General features: G+C 31.9%; 5 protein-coding genes across 11 annotated transcripts in view; 2 read left to right on the forward strand and 3 right to left on the reverse strand.

The window, feature by feature from the left end:
- Positions 1 to 7675, forward strand: part of LOC127071373 (lachesin-like) — a 104364-nt gene extending 96689 nt beyond the window's left edge. For all 7 annotated transcript variants that reach the window (XM_051010606.1, XM_051010610.1, XM_051010607.1 and 4 more), the window contains 4 exons: positions 678 to 809; positions 2002 to 2121; positions 2818 to 2988; positions 3407 to 7675. In XM_051010606.1, coding sequence (XP_050866563.1) covers positions 678 to 809; positions 2002 to 2121; positions 2818 to 2988; positions 3407 to 3771 — 788 coding nt within the window. In that variant the 3' untranslated portion in view covers positions 3772 to 7675. The remainder of the gene's footprint in view (positions 1 to 677; positions 810 to 2001; positions 2122 to 2817; positions 2989 to 3406) is intronic.
- On the reverse strand, positions 6613 to 10710 carry LOC127071371 (probable ATP-dependent RNA helicase Dbp73D). Its single transcript, XM_051010601.1, has 6 exons — positions 10618 to 10710; positions 10042 to 10410; positions 9728 to 9940; positions 9441 to 9651; positions 8905 to 9339; positions 6613 to 8811 (listed from the first exon to the last, which is right to left on the reverse strand). Exons 2-6 carry the CDS (start codon positions 10391 to 10393, stop codon positions 8436 to 8438), a joined length of 1587 nt encoding a protein of 528 aa, XP_050866558.1. The 5' UTR covers positions 10394 to 10410; positions 10618 to 10710; the 3' UTR covers positions 6613 to 8435.
- A 201-nt stretch (positions 10711 to 10911) lies between these two features.
- LOC127071378 (replication termination factor 2) lies at positions 10912 to 12419 on the reverse strand. The gene is made up of 3 exons (XM_051010614.1): positions 12242 to 12419; positions 11659 to 12042; positions 10912 to 11551 (listed from the first exon to the last, which is right to left on the reverse strand). The coding sequence occupies exons 1-3, from the start codon at positions 12308 to 12310 to the stop codon at positions 11147 to 11149; spliced, it is 858 nt and encodes a 285-aa protein (XP_050866571.1). The 5' UTR covers positions 12311 to 12419; the 3' UTR covers positions 10912 to 11146.
- A 74-nt stretch (positions 12420 to 12493) lies between these two features.
- LOC127071381 (ADP-ribosylation factor-like protein 2) lies at positions 12494 to 13993 on the forward strand. Its single transcript, XM_051010620.1, has 3 exons — positions 12494 to 12655; positions 12783 to 13017; positions 13098 to 13993. The coding sequence occupies exons 2-3, from the start codon at positions 12953 to 12955 to the stop codon at positions 13585 to 13587; spliced, it is 555 nt and encodes a 184-aa protein (XP_050866577.1). The 5' UTR covers positions 12494 to 12655; positions 12783 to 12952; the 3' UTR covers positions 13588 to 13993.
- Positions 13802 to 17142, reverse strand: LOC127071372 (uncharacterized). Its single transcript, XM_051010602.1, has 6 exons — positions 16284 to 17142; positions 15443 to 16208; positions 14861 to 15365; positions 14363 to 14776; positions 14025 to 14272; positions 13802 to 13930 (listed from the first exon to the last, which is right to left on the reverse strand). Exons 2-6 carry the CDS (start codon positions 15722 to 15724, stop codon positions 13859 to 13861), a joined length of 1521 nt encoding a protein of 506 aa, XP_050866559.1. The 5' UTR covers positions 15725 to 16208; positions 16284 to 17142; the 3' UTR covers positions 13802 to 13858.
- Between the last annotated feature and the right edge of the window lie 378 nt (positions 17143 to 17520).

A 17520-nucleotide genomic window follows, 5' to 3' on the forward strand; every position in this document is an offset into this window, starting at 1 on the left:
CAACGCAACAGACCGTAGAGTTAAGATTTTTCAGGAAAAACTCAGGAAGCCAAGAAGAAGAAAGTTATTTTTCATTTCGAATACCCCGAACGTAGTAACCTTAGGTAACTTCTGCCTGGAGGAATTTACGGGAAGGCGTCCACCGTAAAACAATAGCGAAGCATCCGCGCACGGCCTCGCTTCCGGCTTCCCGGACACTTCCGCGCTTTCTTGTCTCTTGAAAGTCACTCGAATTTAGAGGAGCGTAGTACTTGGTGTCGCTCGTGATATTTCAGATTTCTAGAATGCTTCTAGAGACTTCGTTGCTTTCAAGCTTCCCCTTCTTTAACTCTAAAAGAGTAATGCGAAGTGAAATTTAGAAAAAAGATTACCCCGGAACGAGCTTTCGTATTTCATTGTGTTCTCGTTGAAACGAAAGTAAAGAAATATCACGTAAAGTAGAAACAAGTAAAAAAAGAAAAAAGAAAAGAAAAATAGAAAACGATCGACTTATTTTTATCAAATAAATCGACGTTATAAAACGATTAATTCTTGGAATATCGATTGTTAAAAAAAAGAGATCAAGACTTAAAGATTAATTATTACAAATAAAATGACGAGAATAAAGCATATGTATATATTAAAGTTTTCTTTGTCTCCCTCTCTGATTCACTTTGGTCTTCTCTTTCTCTTTGCAGTTCTCGACACTTACGAAGGAGAAACTCTGGAGCTTACGGGAATTTTGCGACAAGAGATGGGGACGTATCTCTGTATAGCCAGTAGTAGTGTGCCACCAAGGGTCAGCAAACGTTACACCGTTTCTGTTCACTGTAGGTATCGCAGCCTGTGCAAACCGTCCATACTACCACCATCACCTACTTGTCCTACCTGTTAATTAGACGAGCTTCCCTTAACCGTGCATAAATTATTATCACGGATGAGAAATCCCTCTCTTAAACAAAATCAAAATAATTTCATGTTAGTTTATATCGTAATATACAGATATGACGTTTATATCGGGAATTTCATGCATATAATACGTAATAAGAAATCGATAATATTTTCAATCTAATAAAAACCTACATAATATTTAATAATATGAATATATAATATAATATGATTTTTCAATGAAATTTATCAAAATGTCAATAGAGAAAATACGCGTTTCGAAAGCATGTCTCTCGTTTTTTTCTCTCGATCTTTTAATAATACGATTATACATATATAAATATCTTTATGCGCGACGAAAGTCTTTGCAAAGCTTGAAAAAACAATTATCTTAAAGAAATATCGAATGTAGGATATTAACAAAAATGTTTTAAAATCGTCAATGTCCAAACTTAAAATTATACGATACTCGAGTATTAATATCGATGAGAATTAAATGATGAGAATTCCACTTGTTAATCATTAATCAAACTGATTAAGTAACTAATTTAATCGTATTGTATGGTATACCATTGGTGTAATTAAAAGTTTAAGTGTTCATTTGCGATTGATAATTAAATATTTCAAATGTAATCGTTAATTTAATTATTATCAAACGCTGTTCATAATATCCTCAACATTCCAATTTCGAATTTCGAAACGCGAATCCTCGATTGAATTTAACGTAGTATTAAAGCCGCATACATCTCATGTGTGAAAAAGAAAAAGAACAAAAAAATAATGAAAAAAAGAAAAAAAGAGAAGTACATGTTCCTATGTGTAGGATAAAAATCGATCATCGCGGAACTACAGCAATAATTAAAGAAGCGAGGAGAAAATGGTGCCGTATCAATTCCATGACGCTTTAACGTTCCTCTATAATTTTTATTACACCATTTAGTCGATTGTTCATACTTAAATACGAACAATAGACTTTTTAATTTTTTCTAAGTAAAATTTGTGTTTCGCTTTTCTTCCTTCATTTTTTGTATTTTGCTCTTATTTTCTCTTTTTTTTTCTTCTCTGTTTTTCTCTCCTCTTCTCTCCCCTTCTCTTCTATTTTTTTTATTTATGAAACTCTTTCTTCTGATACAGTCGAACCACTGATCAGAATACCCAATCAATTGGTGGGCGCTCCAGTTGACAGCGATGTCGTACTACAGTGCTACGTCGAGGCTTCGCCGCAAGCTATGAACACCTGGTACAGGGACTCAGGTGAGAGAAATGCCTAGTAATTGTCAATGCCGTTGGGGTGTTTCAACAGGATGACAGATAAAGGAGGATATAAATAGCGAGAGAGATAGATAGAGAAAGAAAGAGAGAGAGAGAGAGACAGGAAGAGAAGAGACGTTTTAACTCGACTAAATTTTCTTCATTAGTTTCGTCGTTCGGTATTATATTTGATATTATTAATTTATTCATTTCTAAATCTTCTTTTATCTAACCTATAACATTATCAATTGTTGTCTTCTATAACGTTTATTTAACTTTAAATTATGTATAACGTAATTATTTTGATTGAAGGTTTCATTGAAATGGACGATGATTGTTTATATTCATAAGAATAAACACAGTATTGTAGCAGTGTTCTATCTCTCTCTCTCTCTCTCTCTCTCTCTCTCACACACACACACATACACTCTCTGCCAGTCTCTGTTTCTCATATATAAATATGTGTATATATATAATAGATGCATATAGATAGTACGTAGTTATAAATACAGACGGAGAGAAAGAGACAAACAAGAACATAGACATATACTCTTACCTTCCCCTCTATCACGGCGTATTACACAGTACTTTCAACGACAAATCTACCTGCGGTATGACGTTACGCGCGCGAAATGAACGACGTGACGTATTCGGAAAGCTCTTGGCCAAATTAAAAGCGATGCAATATCACCGGTATAGGGGAAAAGCTGCCGCCGAACGACAAATACACGATGTCGGAGGAGCAGTTGAGCGATTACTCGTGGCAGATGAATCTCACTGTCAAATCTCTCAAAAAGGGTGACTTTGGTGGATACGTCTGTTCAACGGTGAACGCCCTTGGAAAGGCGGAAGGATGTGTTCGTCTCCAAGGTACGTCGATTCGATCGATCGATATACTTTGACAACTCTATCGATATATCATTTTCTTATAAATATAATTCTCAAGAAACAGTAACACGTAAGATTCTGCAAGAGACAATACGTTCTTCTCTTCTTTTTTTCTTACTTTTCTGTTTTTTTTTTTCATAATGAAATAATTAAAAAATTAAGAGAAGAAACAGTGAAAATTTTTATAGACACGTAGTTTGTTTTTAAACATCGTTTGAAATCTACAGACGAACAAATCTCGTATAGTGTATTTTATAATTGTTCTGTTATTGAAATAACTTACTTATTCTATTCGTTATTAATTCATTGTATTTTGGTTTTTATTGAAGGTATTAAAAATGATCGATTTGATGGCAATTATTCGACTATTCGATTATTTTTTTCGTTTTTTTCTCGACAGAGTTGCAACTCGTCGATAAGACGACGCCGAGCATTTTGATGAAGAATACGGAGATTAGGCAACGAAAAAAGACGATTATGAAGGAAAAGAAAAAGACGAATGGCGGAAACACTAACAACAGACGAAAAGTCCACACGTTGGACGGTTATGATTCGGATTCGATAGGGAACGAAGATGACCTTGGAACAACGCAAATAATGGCTGGTAGTACTTTGCACGAAGGCAAAACCGATCGGCCCTTACCCCTTCCCTCTATCTCTCCACCATGGATAAACGTTAACGCAGCGAGTTCTAGACAAGGTCCGATTGTTCGAGACATTATTTTTCTTCTCCTTCTTTTGTTGAGGTTGACGAGCTTTTTTTAAAATGAAAAATCTCGTCAATTTGTACGAAGCCCATCGACGACGACGTGTGCTATCCGTGTTGTGATCGAGATCAAAATGATTTTCTCTCCTATATATATATATATATATATATGTATATATATTTTTTGTCTTTTTCATATCCCTTCTGATACTGATTATTCGTAAAATATATGAAATTTTCTTTTGCCTTGTTTTATTTACGATTTCATATATTACATTTTCAATTTAGATCATACGATTCTATTTTCATATATATTTTATTTTTTTTCTTTTGTACTTTTAAATCTTCCTTTCCGTATTTTTTATTATTTAAAAACATAGACGCGTTACGATAAAAGCTTTCCTTTTATATGTTCCGGTATTATTGCGGCAGTAATGAGATTAAAATGAAAACGCACCGTGCGTATGCGACAATCCTACGATATCAAATAGAAATTTTTCCATTCTGACGGAATACGAATAAATACGTGACTGTAAATACACGAACAATCCAAGTTCACGCTGATGAAATATCAGAGACGAAAGAAAGTTTAATTTATTATTAGAATGAGAAGAATTAATCTTCCTCGCACGGATTCTGACTGTCCTCGATTTATTATCGCATGATTTCCCTTGAAAAATTTTAACTTGTATATTTATTTGATTTTTAATATATTTATATCTTTTATTTCATTTATTACTTTTATTTTATTTAACTCTCCTTAGGCGATGATTTCGATTATCACATAGAAAAGATATACTCTATAAAATACGAAATAAGCAAAACGAGTACAAATCTAATTTCACAATTATTCTCTTATTTGTCGTTTAAGTTATAACACGTACACATACGTATTTACCCACATACATACATATATCGGTAAAGTTTCTAAATGATCTAAATAATATCATCGAGAAAATATTTCCTACGAACAAATTTTCTACATTTTTTTATGAATTTATTTAACGATAGTTTTCATAAATCGCATCGGCTCTTTCGCAAATTAGCATTCCATAGTTGCGTCGTTATAGATGTATAAATCATATTTCTTTGATAAGCTAATAATTAATAAAAATGGAAAGAGAAAAAAGGAAAAGAAAAGAGTGAAAGGAAAAGAAAAAATAGAGAGAAAGAGAGAAAGAGAATGAAGAGTACAATACGGTGAAACTATCGATACCGTACGAAAAAAGAAATAAAAATAAAAATAAAATAAACAGAAAAAAAAGAACAAGGTCTTCCTTCTAATCGATGTAATAAACACGAGGACGTAAATTTTTAGGTCCATTGAAAAAAAAATAAATAAAAAATAAAAAAAAAGAGCGAACATAAAGTAATTATGGTGCGACCAAAAACGAAAGGATTCTTTCGATAAAAAATTCTGTAAATACGAAACTGTGAATGTATGTGAGTAGATTAACTTGGCTCTCGCGTGCCAGATATTAGTAGACCTATTTAGATAAACGGAATTATTTAAAATTGTAGATAACTTTCAGATGATAAGTGACAGATATGTCGCAATTAATGTAAAATCGGATTGGTGATAAAACTCGGACGAAAGAGGTACCGACGAAAGGATGAAACCGAAAGAGAAATGATTTGGCCATTTACAATACTATCGAATTATTTACGCTTTTTTCTTTTTCTTTTTATCTAGATGGCAAAAAAATTATAAATGACAGGTGCAATGTATTTCTCTTTTTTCTACGAGTCCTTAAAATCGTCAGCATTAATTACCATTATTGTTATTATTATTATCGTTCATCATATTTCAATGTCTTACAAACAATATCACATAATCGATAGAGATAATGTAGTCCGATGTTTATTCGTAATTATATAATTTTTATAACAATATTTCGTATATGAACGAAAGTATACAGTAACCGTCTATATTATGTCATAATATTGTGTCGTCTTCCATAATATTTTTTTAAAAAGGCCTCTATTGTAACGAGAAGATGAAAAAAGGAAAAAAAAATAAAGAAGAAGAAAGAAGAAAGTGAAAAAGAACGTTGGTAACGATCGAGAAAAAAGTATGACCGAACTTTGCAAAGTCGGTTCGTAAATTATTATTGATAGATAAACTGATCGAATTCTGATATTCTGTAGTCTCTGTGCGAAGAAGGAGAGGATACGACAATAAATAAAGTATGGTAGATTCCCATCTGAATGAGAATATTTGTTTAATAAACTCACTGGAATCTTCCTACGATAATGTAATAATGACAAAAGAAAAAGAAAAAAAAAGAAAGAAAGAAAGAAAAAACATGATAATGCGAGATCGTATTAATCAACTGATTATCGTCGATTGCTATCGAGATTTCAATTTATAATTTTATCTGCATTTATTGGCGGATTTAGCCTTCGAGTGGCCCGAGGCGTTACAAATTTTTGGATTCTCCATTAAAATAAATTAATTACGCACAATATATTTTCTCGTTTCAATTGTTCGTGCAAATAATGAAATAAGAAATGCACTAGTGAAACATTCGATTATAATAAAAAATAACATCGAAATAAGAATTATATACTAGGGCCAATAGAGATGTTAAATTTATTATATAATATAAATTTATATTGTGTCTTATAGAATATTGTGTTCCTTCTGTTTTACGAAGTCCAAAACGGCCTGCTCTATTGGCTGTGCGTAAATTCGCCACTGCCTATCCCGTCTTAAAAGTTGAAAATTCAATTTCATCGAATAACATCTTCCCATTAATAATATTTACATCGATCAACGTTAATACTTATCAAATTAAAAGAGAGCAGTCATCTTTTATAAAGAATTTGAATCGTACTTAATTCCAGCGAGTTTCTACGCACAAAAGGTGCACATTTCATATGTATGTACTCTACAAACCTCTTAAAATATTCTTTTATTCACTCGTCGGTCACGGTCGATAATTATAAAAACAATCGTTTAATTCATTCTTATATAACAATCAAATTGAAACGATTACGTTCAACTGTATGACATAATTAACTTTATAAGCACATAGGCGTTACAAAATATACATATATATGTACTTACATATCCCAATAAGTTATTATAAGTATTAATTATTTAATAACATAATTAATTTTCTTAAAGAAATCAAAAGCGACACCGCGATCGACGATAAGTTTCAGAAAGGTCTTTGCACAACGGGTGTTTGAATATTAATTAAAACTAAGGAACGATAATACATATACATGGCAACGAGACATATGAATCATATAGGACCACATTATATGTATGTACATACACACGTATAAACGTTAATGAATCTATTCGTGTAAATAATACAAAATTCAGTGTTGACTCTGTCGATAGGAACGTTAATGAAGAATAACGAATGATTAATAGAATAACGCTTTTTATTAATTAATGAAAAGCGTTCGCATCGTTCGTTGTCAAATTTGAACTAGATTTTGTATAACGCGACTAATAAAATGAACATTCAATCTATACATACATATATTATAATAAAAGTGTAACATATTGACGAATGCGAGAAAAGATAAGGTTCGATTCGCTATAAAAACGTATATATCGTTCGGGCATGTATGTACGTATCTTAAAAGAATATAAATTCAATGTGAATCCTGTGCATACGAGCGTGATATTCCTCTCGCTGCTGGAGTTATTGAGCTTTCGGGGATAACTTGGTCACTTTTCGTTACCTTTGTCTGTTCGAAAAATGATAAGAAAGAAAGGAAGAAAGAAAGAAAAAGAAAAATAAAAAAGAAAGAAAGAAGGAAGAAAAGATAGATTTGTCTGCAAGAACTCCAAGTGGATAACGAGGGTATCGATTGTTGTTGTTATTATGGATTGATTTCCTTTTCGTAATGAAAAATCAAAAAAATGAACGATGGTGTATAAAATTAAAGAAAACAAATTTGAAAGAATTGAGCGTAGGAAAAAAAATGAGTGTTATTTTAAAAGATATTTATAAAAAGAAGGAGAGAAATAAAGAGGGAGAAGAAGAGAGAGAGATGACGACAAAAAAGAAATCAAATTTTTTTCGAATAAATTTTTCCCATTCTTTAAGCGATTAATGTAACGAGTTAACTGTGCAAACCCCGACAGCTTAAGACATGCTTTAAATTGAAATGATAAACCCGCACTATTGCAAATTATTATTGTATGCTGTGTCTATCTCCGTGCAAATCGAAACATAAATCGTATAAAATGAGGATCATTGATTTGCGAAAAAAAAAATAACGTTTATCTTCATTCACAATTTGGTGAAATATTTCGAACTATTAATTTTTATCTTATTTAGTGAATAATAGTTTCTAATTTTCCCATTTTCCTTTTTATCACAAAGACGTGACAATTATCGTCGGTCTTTGAGCAGTGAAGTTACACACAGCAATAATAGTAATAAAATTGCGTCTATGTCGTTATTCGATAAATGATTATTTATCTTTTATAAATTAAAATTGTGAATATATCTGCCTTCGACGAAATAAAACCGTGGGAATAATAATTAGTAAACAATTTGAAGATATCTCAGCTGCTAATAGAGTTATTTGCGGTAGGGTATAAGCATGATGTACGATACTATTAACTTCAGACAATAAAATGTTATTATCGATGTTACCCTATCAACTGTATTTACGGCGTTATTGAACCTATTTTATTGCAGGAGATTACTTTCGCAAGAATAGATACAAAGAAATCACGATATAAACTTTTTATTTATTTTTCTCCTGTTGATTGTTGATTGTATTTCCGTTTCTTTGCTTTTATTCGATTTAAAGTAGTAACCTTCTCTTTCTCCAAAAGATCTTTTAATTTAGTAAGATGATTTTGATAATCCAATGTATCCGCGATATCCGTTAATTCCATTTCTTTCACCTTCGGTAATGTTTTGTGAACAGAACTCAACATCTGTTTAAATATTCCTATTTGATTGTGCGTAAGAATAGATATCGCGACACCAGATTTCCCTGCACGTCCTGTTCTTCCAGCTCTATGTATATATCCTTTAATATGCTTTGGAAGATCATACGATACGACTAATTGAACATTCGGTATATCCATGCCTCTAGCTAACGCATCTGAGCTAACAAGACTAAAAGAAAAAACATATGGAATACATCAATTTATCGTAATAATATTTTATGATTAAAACTTGACGTCGATTATACCGTTTGCACATACTTACACATTAATTTCGTCTAAAGCAAATTTATTGAGTACCTCCTCACGTTGCTTAGCTACGATTCTGCTAGAAAGTTCTCCAACAACTACGTTCCTCTCGGATAAAAGTAATTGTAACAGTAATGATAATCTGTGTGCCGACTCAGCAGAATTAGTAAATACCAAAGTCTTAGGAATAGTACTCTTTCGTACCAAAATTTGATAAAGTGCAATCGGTTTAAACTCTGGAGAACACTCAACTGCGCGTTCTTTTAATTCTTCCGGACCCGTATAACGTCCTAAAAAATTGCCTACTTCCTCATCCAAATTTACATCTGTATCTTTGTCAGAAACTATTACCGACGTAAAGAGTATTGGTTGAAAGAGTCTGAATTGATTTAGTTTCTGTGGATCTTGCGACAAAGTTGCACTGAACAATAATTTCTGCGCAAATGGAGGACTATAATTAAAACATACAATAATGTTTAAATGTTGTATGGATTAATATATATCGTTAAATATATCGAAAGATATATCGTTAATAAGATCGTATGATAATACCTTGAAGATAAATTTTCCAAAGTTAATGGCGGTGCACCTGAGTGAGCTTCAGGAATATACTGCAACCACTCAGTTGCACGATCCGCTTCATCTATAACAAGATAACGAAGCGATTCTAAGGAAAAGCCAGGAGTTTTTAATATGTGATCGATTAAACGGCCTGGTGTAGCGATCAATATGTCTACTGTACTTATATATTCATCAGAAAGAGCTGTAAAAAAATTTAGATTCTTTATCTCTATTAAGATTTATCATTAAAATCAAATTTGTTTTAAATAAATCCTTACTTTTCCTTATTATGTTATTCTGTTCCTGTTCAAAAGATGAGGCACCCGTAATCAAACCTGCTTTTAAATTTGTATAAGATGTATAAGTGATCACAACTTTGTGAACTTGTACAGCCAGTTCTTGCACTGGCACTACAATTAAGCAACGTATTTTTGGTACTAACCTAAATTGCAATTGTTGTACAACTGGTAATACATATGCCAAGGTTTTACCTAAAATATAAAATTATGTTATTATGATTTATTACACTTTTATTAAAAAAAAAAAAAGGAAAAAAAAATTACTTATACGATATTTATCAGATAACTCTTACCACTGCCTGTAGGTGCAGAAACACAAATGTCTCGTGGCCACCATCCTAATTTTCTGTCTTTCTCAGATTTCGACAACCAAGCTAATATACTAGCTTGAACTGGAAATAACTTATCAATTCCATTTGCTCTCAAAATTTCAATAAGCTGCGAGTCTAAAATAGAATCCATTTCATCCAATGTTGGACCACTGCTTAAATCAGCAGATATTATTTCTGGATGCGCTAACCAATTCGGTAATACTCTTTTAACTTCACGTTTTTTCTTGTGGCTTTTAGAACCTAACACTAAAAAATCTGTTTTTGTAGTTTTATCGTCTTCTACCTTCTCGTCCGTCACTGTTTCATTTGCCATATTTTCCTGGTTAAAATCTATAAAAAATTGTTTTAAAAATTACATAAAATAATATAAGAAATTTATCACTGAATAACGCTCGTATAAATAGTTATTATAGGTTATGTGTCGTATGTCTTTTTGTTATTATTTACATAAAGAAATATTCTATATGGAAAGAATAAAAAAGACCAAATTTGTGATATTAACGTATAAAAACGTAAAACATTTATATCAATCCTTACATTTCTTACAATTTTAATACGAAAGATAAAACACGTGCTTTGTACTATTTCGTATTCCCGCTGTCACATTTTTTACCGAATGATACTTAAGTGCGCTCTATCGGAGAAAATATGAAACATAAATCACAATCTCGTCTATACCGACGAAGAACGTCACGTTACATCAGATAACTTGATAAGTGCTTATCATTTACATTATTATTCTTAAAAAATTTATAATTATAAATTATTTTCCGCTATAAATAAGAGTATAATAAATAAACTATATATGAGTGGCCATATATATATATAAAATTTGGTGGAAATTTTAATAAATATTTTATTACTTTTTGCACATTATACAGTTTTTCCATTATGTTACATCTTAAATCACCACTTTCAACAATGATAACGAAATTAATTAAAAATATTACTTAAGTACGTGTATTAATTATCAATCTCAGATATACATTTCTCTTTCAATAGAAAAAAAAAAAATTTAGAGATACAGCGTATTTAAAAGAAAATCTTAACAAGAAAAAAACTTAACCTAATTGTAAAATGGATTGTACGTAATCCAATGTGCCCTATCTTGATCCACAGCAGATTTATGACTTGTGAAAATACTTTTGAAAACTTCAGATGCTTTAGGATCCTTTGCAACACTGTAACTCTCTTTAGCTTTTCTATATGCAGGATCTTCTGCTTCATTTCTGTTTATGTTTTTCTTAGGTATAGTGGATTTTTCTTCCTTCTTAATTTTCTTTTTTGGTACTTCATCCTTTTCATTAACTTCTGTCGAAGTACTTTCGTTACTTCTCTTCTTTTTTTTCAATGATTTCTGTGCAATTTTTCGCACATTTAAACGTTCTTCCATTAATTGAAGGTCGTCCCCATCTGCATTTAATATAACAATATCTGCTTCTGTAAAAGGTTGCTGACATCTGTGACATACCTATGACAAAAAAAAATTTTTTCGATATTAAAAATATGAAAACAAATTACGTTATAAAAAGTTTCTAATAAATCTCAAAATAAAAAATTAATTTACACATTACTTACGGAAGTTTTTACTTCTTTGAGAGCACGTTCACTCATGACGCAGCCGCATGTCCACAGAAAACAGAACTTGTACTTTCCGTTCATTTCCAATCCAATAACTGGACAGATGTATGGACTCTTTCCACCATCTACATAACAATCTCCTTTTTCTGCTTTGTTACCATTAAATGCTGGATTAGGAGTAAGATTAAGATTTTTTATATCCTTCAAATTTTTTATATGTACTGCTGATTCTGGAAGAGTATCGCGATCGAGAAGTCCTTCCAAAACTGATTCCTTGCTATAAAGCCGACCTAATCCACAAGCTACAACCGGTGGTTGTAGCGGTAACTGTCGTATAGTACAATGTTTCCATCTGAAGGCTAACTCGGCATCCTTGTCTTTCTGCAAAATTTTCAAACGTTTTATTAAATAAATATATTGTAAAACGATACGCATGTAAGATATTAAATCGCACAGAATTTCGATTTAATTATCGCGATATAATGATATTAACATTTTTTTCGATTCTTTCTTTGAGATTAATTTTGTTGGTTATCTAATGTGTACAAAACATTTTTTATGTACTTAGAGATATACGTACTTGCTCTGGCTTCTTTTTTACTCTCACAAGTTCATCTCTGCGAGGAATCGTTCCACCATCGCAACCCATCGCGTAAAATATTTAATATTTCGGAGAAGGATTAATTATTGTTTGGCAAAAAAATGAAAACATCCAAACCGCTTGAAGACGAGGACCGAAATAATTGCACTTTACTATTTAGTGAATCAATGTTGCCAACATCAATTCGTAAATATCACCATAAACTTGCACTTCTTCACTTAGTGTATCAATGCTACCAATCTTAATTCGTAAATGTCATTACAACTCCTCCATTTAAATAAAAAATTATTAAGCACTGTCGCAAAAAGTAATCTATAAGAATAGAAAGCCTCGTAAAAGACTAATGAAATTTTTCTATTTAGATTTTAAATTACTTGTGACTATATACAAAAGGTAAATATTTTCGAAAATAGTAATTGTCGAATTGATACGCGTAAAGGTTATATATTGTTGATTGGTTATGCGTCGATGATATATTTATTTTTCTTTTAAAAATCACTCAACATGATTATTTTTATAGGACGTTTATTCGAATCGGATCTTGATATAAATCACGGACGAAACGATCGGGAAATAAAAAAAAATTGTATGAATAACACGATATATACTTGTAATAGTATGTCCGAATAAAGAAGTGCGTGGATCGAATGATCGACAGAACAAATTTTCTTCGTAAAAACTTTCACAAAGATGGGTTTATTAACGGTATTGAAGAAATTGAAGCAGAAAGAAAAAGAAATGAGAATTCTAATGTTGTACGTATGATATCGCAAATTTGTTTATTTTTATATTGGAAACTCGCACTTTAATTTCTAAGATGAAAATAATATTTTAGAGGATTGGACAATGCAGGTAAAACCACAGTTCTGAAAAGAATAAATGGAGAACCTATCGATACGATATCTCCAACGCTTGGTTTCAATATAAAAACTTTAGAACATCGTGGTTATAAGTTGAATGTATGGGATGTGGGTGGACAAAAATCATTACGATCGTATTGGAGGAACTACTTCGAGTCTACTGATGGACTTATTTGGGTAATTGACAGTGCGGATCGCAGAAGATTAGAAGATTGTAAGGTAGAATTGTACAAATTATTGCAAGAAGAAAGATTAGAAGGAGCAAGTCTCTTGATATTCGCTAATAAACAAGATTTACCTGGAGCATTATCAGCGTCGGACATTGCTGAAATTTTGGAATTACCTACTATAAAAAGTCATCACTGGCAGATATATAAATGTTCTGCAGTAACGGGAGAAAATTTAGTGGAGGGTATTAATTGGATTATCAGTGATATTGCAGCAAGAATATTTTATATTGATTAACTTTATCTTTATCCTAATATGTTTAATTTATTATAGATACACGAATAGTGCTCAAAATAAAGTCTAGTGAAATAATTCGTAAAAAAAAAATATCTACGTACACGCAAAATAAATTTCTATATACATATAATTTCATTCGCTGGCTCTCTTAATGCGTTTCGTTATAACATTATCAGTATTTTTCAGTTACTGGAATAATTTATTATATGATATATACAAAGTAATATGTTTTTGTATTTAATAGATAAGATGTGTGTAATCGTTGATAGTTTTAATAATAGTCTTCATAGAAATCATCAATCATGTATTCTTCAACTTCTCTCATGTCTTTCGGTTCAGGATACTTTATATGGCCATAAATAAAGTAAGATATGTAGTTATAAAATTTTAAACATATATGTAATAATTTATGCAGATTCGTAATCTTTTAAACTAACCTTTTCTTTATATTCTTTTCTTACTTCTGGCTTTTCAGGTTCTATTTCGACCTCTTCTTTCTTTTCCGCACGAAGTTTTGATGGTTTGACTGGAGGCGGTTTTGTATCTGGAAATTCTTTTAAGTAAACAGCTTTTAGAAGTCCTTGATCGACAGTTTTTTTTGGTCCAGGGAAAGCCGATATGATTTCTTTAATAAGTGATTTAGATAATTTCAATTTGAAGTCTCTGATTAATTTTCTAAATCGTTCTAGAACAACATTTGTTATAAATTTCCTAGGTTTCTAATTTAATATCGTTTTAAAAATGTGTAGATAAATTATAATCGTGTAACATATACCTCGACTTATCGGATTATCGTTTAAAGATAATACAAAATGTCCAAAGTTTTTTCTATGTTTATGTTTCTTTTGTGCCATTGCTTCATAGGCAGCTCTTCTTAAAAAAATTTTCATAACGTTCGGTCCTACTAGCGTGTAATTACTATAAATACCACCTAACACGATTTGTAACCATGGCCTTTCATTTTCTATTGTATCTAATTCTGGCAGAACAGTCTTGTCTGCCCAGACATTTTCTAAATTTAAAAGACGAAGACTGCTTTCTGGCGAATTTTTCGGATTAACCGACGAAATCAGCATAAAAGCACCTTCCGCTTCTAAAGGATTATTTCCTAGATATAATTCTTCTAATATGCTATTTCTTGATAGAGATGTCGACATGCTTTCGGCATCAGGTTTCGTAAGCATGTTATCTTCGAATCAAATAAAACAATTATAACAAAATGTAAATTTAATTTTCATCGTTATAAATTATCATAAAGTATAAATTATCTCACTACTTAGATCCAATATTTCTAGGCGTGAAACTCTCAAAATAATCGTTAAATATTTAACGCATTCCGTACCGATCCCGTTCCACGATAAATTTAAAGTAACCAAAGTACGGTTTCTCGCTAATACACTGGTCAAAGCTTTCCAAGTATGCTCATCGTACAACGAGTTCCATGATAAATCCAACCACTTGATCGATTTAGAATTTGTTATGAGATAGCAGAGATGTTCGGTACATGTTTTGTTTAAATTATTATCCGCTAAAGAGAGCTCTTCCAAACTTCCATTATGTTCTACCGCGAATGCCAATGCTTCTAATCCTTTATCCTGGATGTTGCAAGAATTAAGATCGAGAGTGACCAAGGTCAATGAAGCCGATATCCCATCGCAAAGTTCTTTCATACCCTCAGGACCGATCCAACACTTGGACAAAATCAAACTGATTATCATGATACTTTTCTGTATCAATTTACCCAAATAATGACAAGCTTTCTTAGTTAATCTATTGTCCTACGAATTATTAAAATTACCCATTAGAATATCGATCATCTGAAACGTGCGACGATCAAACGAATTCGTTAAAGTACCGTAAGATCTATCATTTGAACAGAACCATTATTTCTTAGGGCATAATAAATTATTTCGACGATACGTGGATCGATCCCATAATATTGTAAATCGATGCAATCCGATTGCAACATATCGGTGATCATATGTACCACTTTTAGACCTTTGCTCTTTACGTGCTCGTCAAATTTATATACGCCGTCTTCCTCAAAGATTTCTTCAGTAGTAAGCAACCAAAATGCCGGTCCAGTACCAGGATCGCTTGGAACAGGAAAAATAGTGTGCAGATTCAATAACTTCATCTGCGAGTCACTGATATCGATCTCTCTCAAGCAAAGATGAATCGAAGATTCGCTGCGTAAACTTTTTAAAGTGTCATCTATTTCTTCTGGAGTAATCAAAGTTTCCACCGAAACCTCCTCTTTTTTTCGAATCTGAAACGCATTCTCAAATTTTCTAATTACGTATAATCGCAAATTAAATATTTAGGTTCGAACATAAACGATTCTATAGCATTATTCGCGACCAATTTAATTAAAGTTACCAAATTTAAGTTACACCGACTAATAAATGCTTCTTCTTTTTCTTTTTCTTCATCTTCTCATCTTCCTCGATCAGTTTATCTCGTTCGAGATCGTCTAAGATATCCTCCGAAATATCGGATTCTTCGATCGACTCAGATTCCTCTTCGTATTCCTTGCGTATCTCGATATCCTCTTCGTACCCCCACGTTTCAAAATCATATTCCAGATCGTAAAGTTCCTTGATCGAAGTTTCCTTATGTGGCTATAACATATTCATATTTTCTTAAACTTTCCATATTTTTTATTTATTACATATATATATAGTATACGCACGTACCTGTATATCGTTCATCTTGACACTTAATTTAGAAATAACCAAATCATCGAAGTTAAATGGGTTTTAATTTCATCGAATTTATTCAAATTTACTTAGTTTGGCACGAAACGATAGTATTTTCTTTTCGAGAGATCGATACGACGAAGATCGAAATAATCTCGAAAGTAAACCTCCTAACGAAATTATCGAAATTTCTCGATCCTTTCGATCCATTTCTAATTAAACATTCAAGTATTAACACTTTGCATTGCTAATAGTACTTCGGCAGACAAACAGATAGCAGAATTCTAAAATAGTATCTTAGACAAACGTACAAAAAACTATTCTATCGCATTTATGCGAAGTTCGAATGATTTTTGAGGTTTCGATATTTTCGTATTATAAATCGAAAAGTTACGTGCTTTGTAAAGTAGCCATAACGCTTTATGACGTAGTCGGCATACTGCGCCATCTCGTTTCGTCAATTACAAATAATTACATCGTTATTTCATATTCGGATTTTGCCGAAAACGAGTCGCGTTAAAAGATATTCGCGAAAATAAAATCGTCGTCGCGGCGTCTCTTAAAAATTCTACTCGTATCGAATTTTCTGTCGATATTTTCGCGATATATCGATCATTATTAACGATTCCGTCTATTAACGACGCTTTAATCAATAATCTTTCTTTAATTAGTCGCGTTTGATTTTATTTCGCGTTTGAACGATTTTCATATTCACATGCACGTAAGTATACAAATACATATACATATACATTTCCATAGGCACGCGATTAATTTTCCGTTCTATTAATATCGATCTAATATTTTTCAGCTTTTACAAGAAGCCTACAAATCCAGCAAAAATTCTACGCAGTACGTTAAAAAATAGTATTAACGTAAGCCCTCTACACGTAAACGTGTCTATCTTCTTTTCTTTTTTTTATTACATACAGCGAGGCTCTTAAATAAAGAGACAAAGATGGTATTAAGATATAGATAATATATTTCCCGGCAATCGCGAAAACATTTTTTACTTACGAATTTCCAATTTCCGACAAGCAACAAGACAAAAAGCAGTCGAGCGTGATAAAAGTTTATTATTTATTTATACATACACACACACACACACACACACACACGTGTATGTGAGTACGAATACGTGTAGGTGAGTACGAATAATATCGCGTAATATTCCAAGAATTTAGGAAGTATCGGCAAAAGCGCGTGTAAACAACGAAAGGACGACCGAGAGTTCGCC

Source organism: Vespula vulgaris, chromosome 21, assembly GCF_905475345.1.
Source record: "Vespula vulgaris chromosome 21, iyVesVulg1.1, whole genome shotgun sequence".
Taxonomy (NCBI): domain Eukaryota; kingdom Metazoa; phylum Arthropoda; class Insecta; order Hymenoptera; family Vespidae; genus Vespula; species Vespula vulgaris.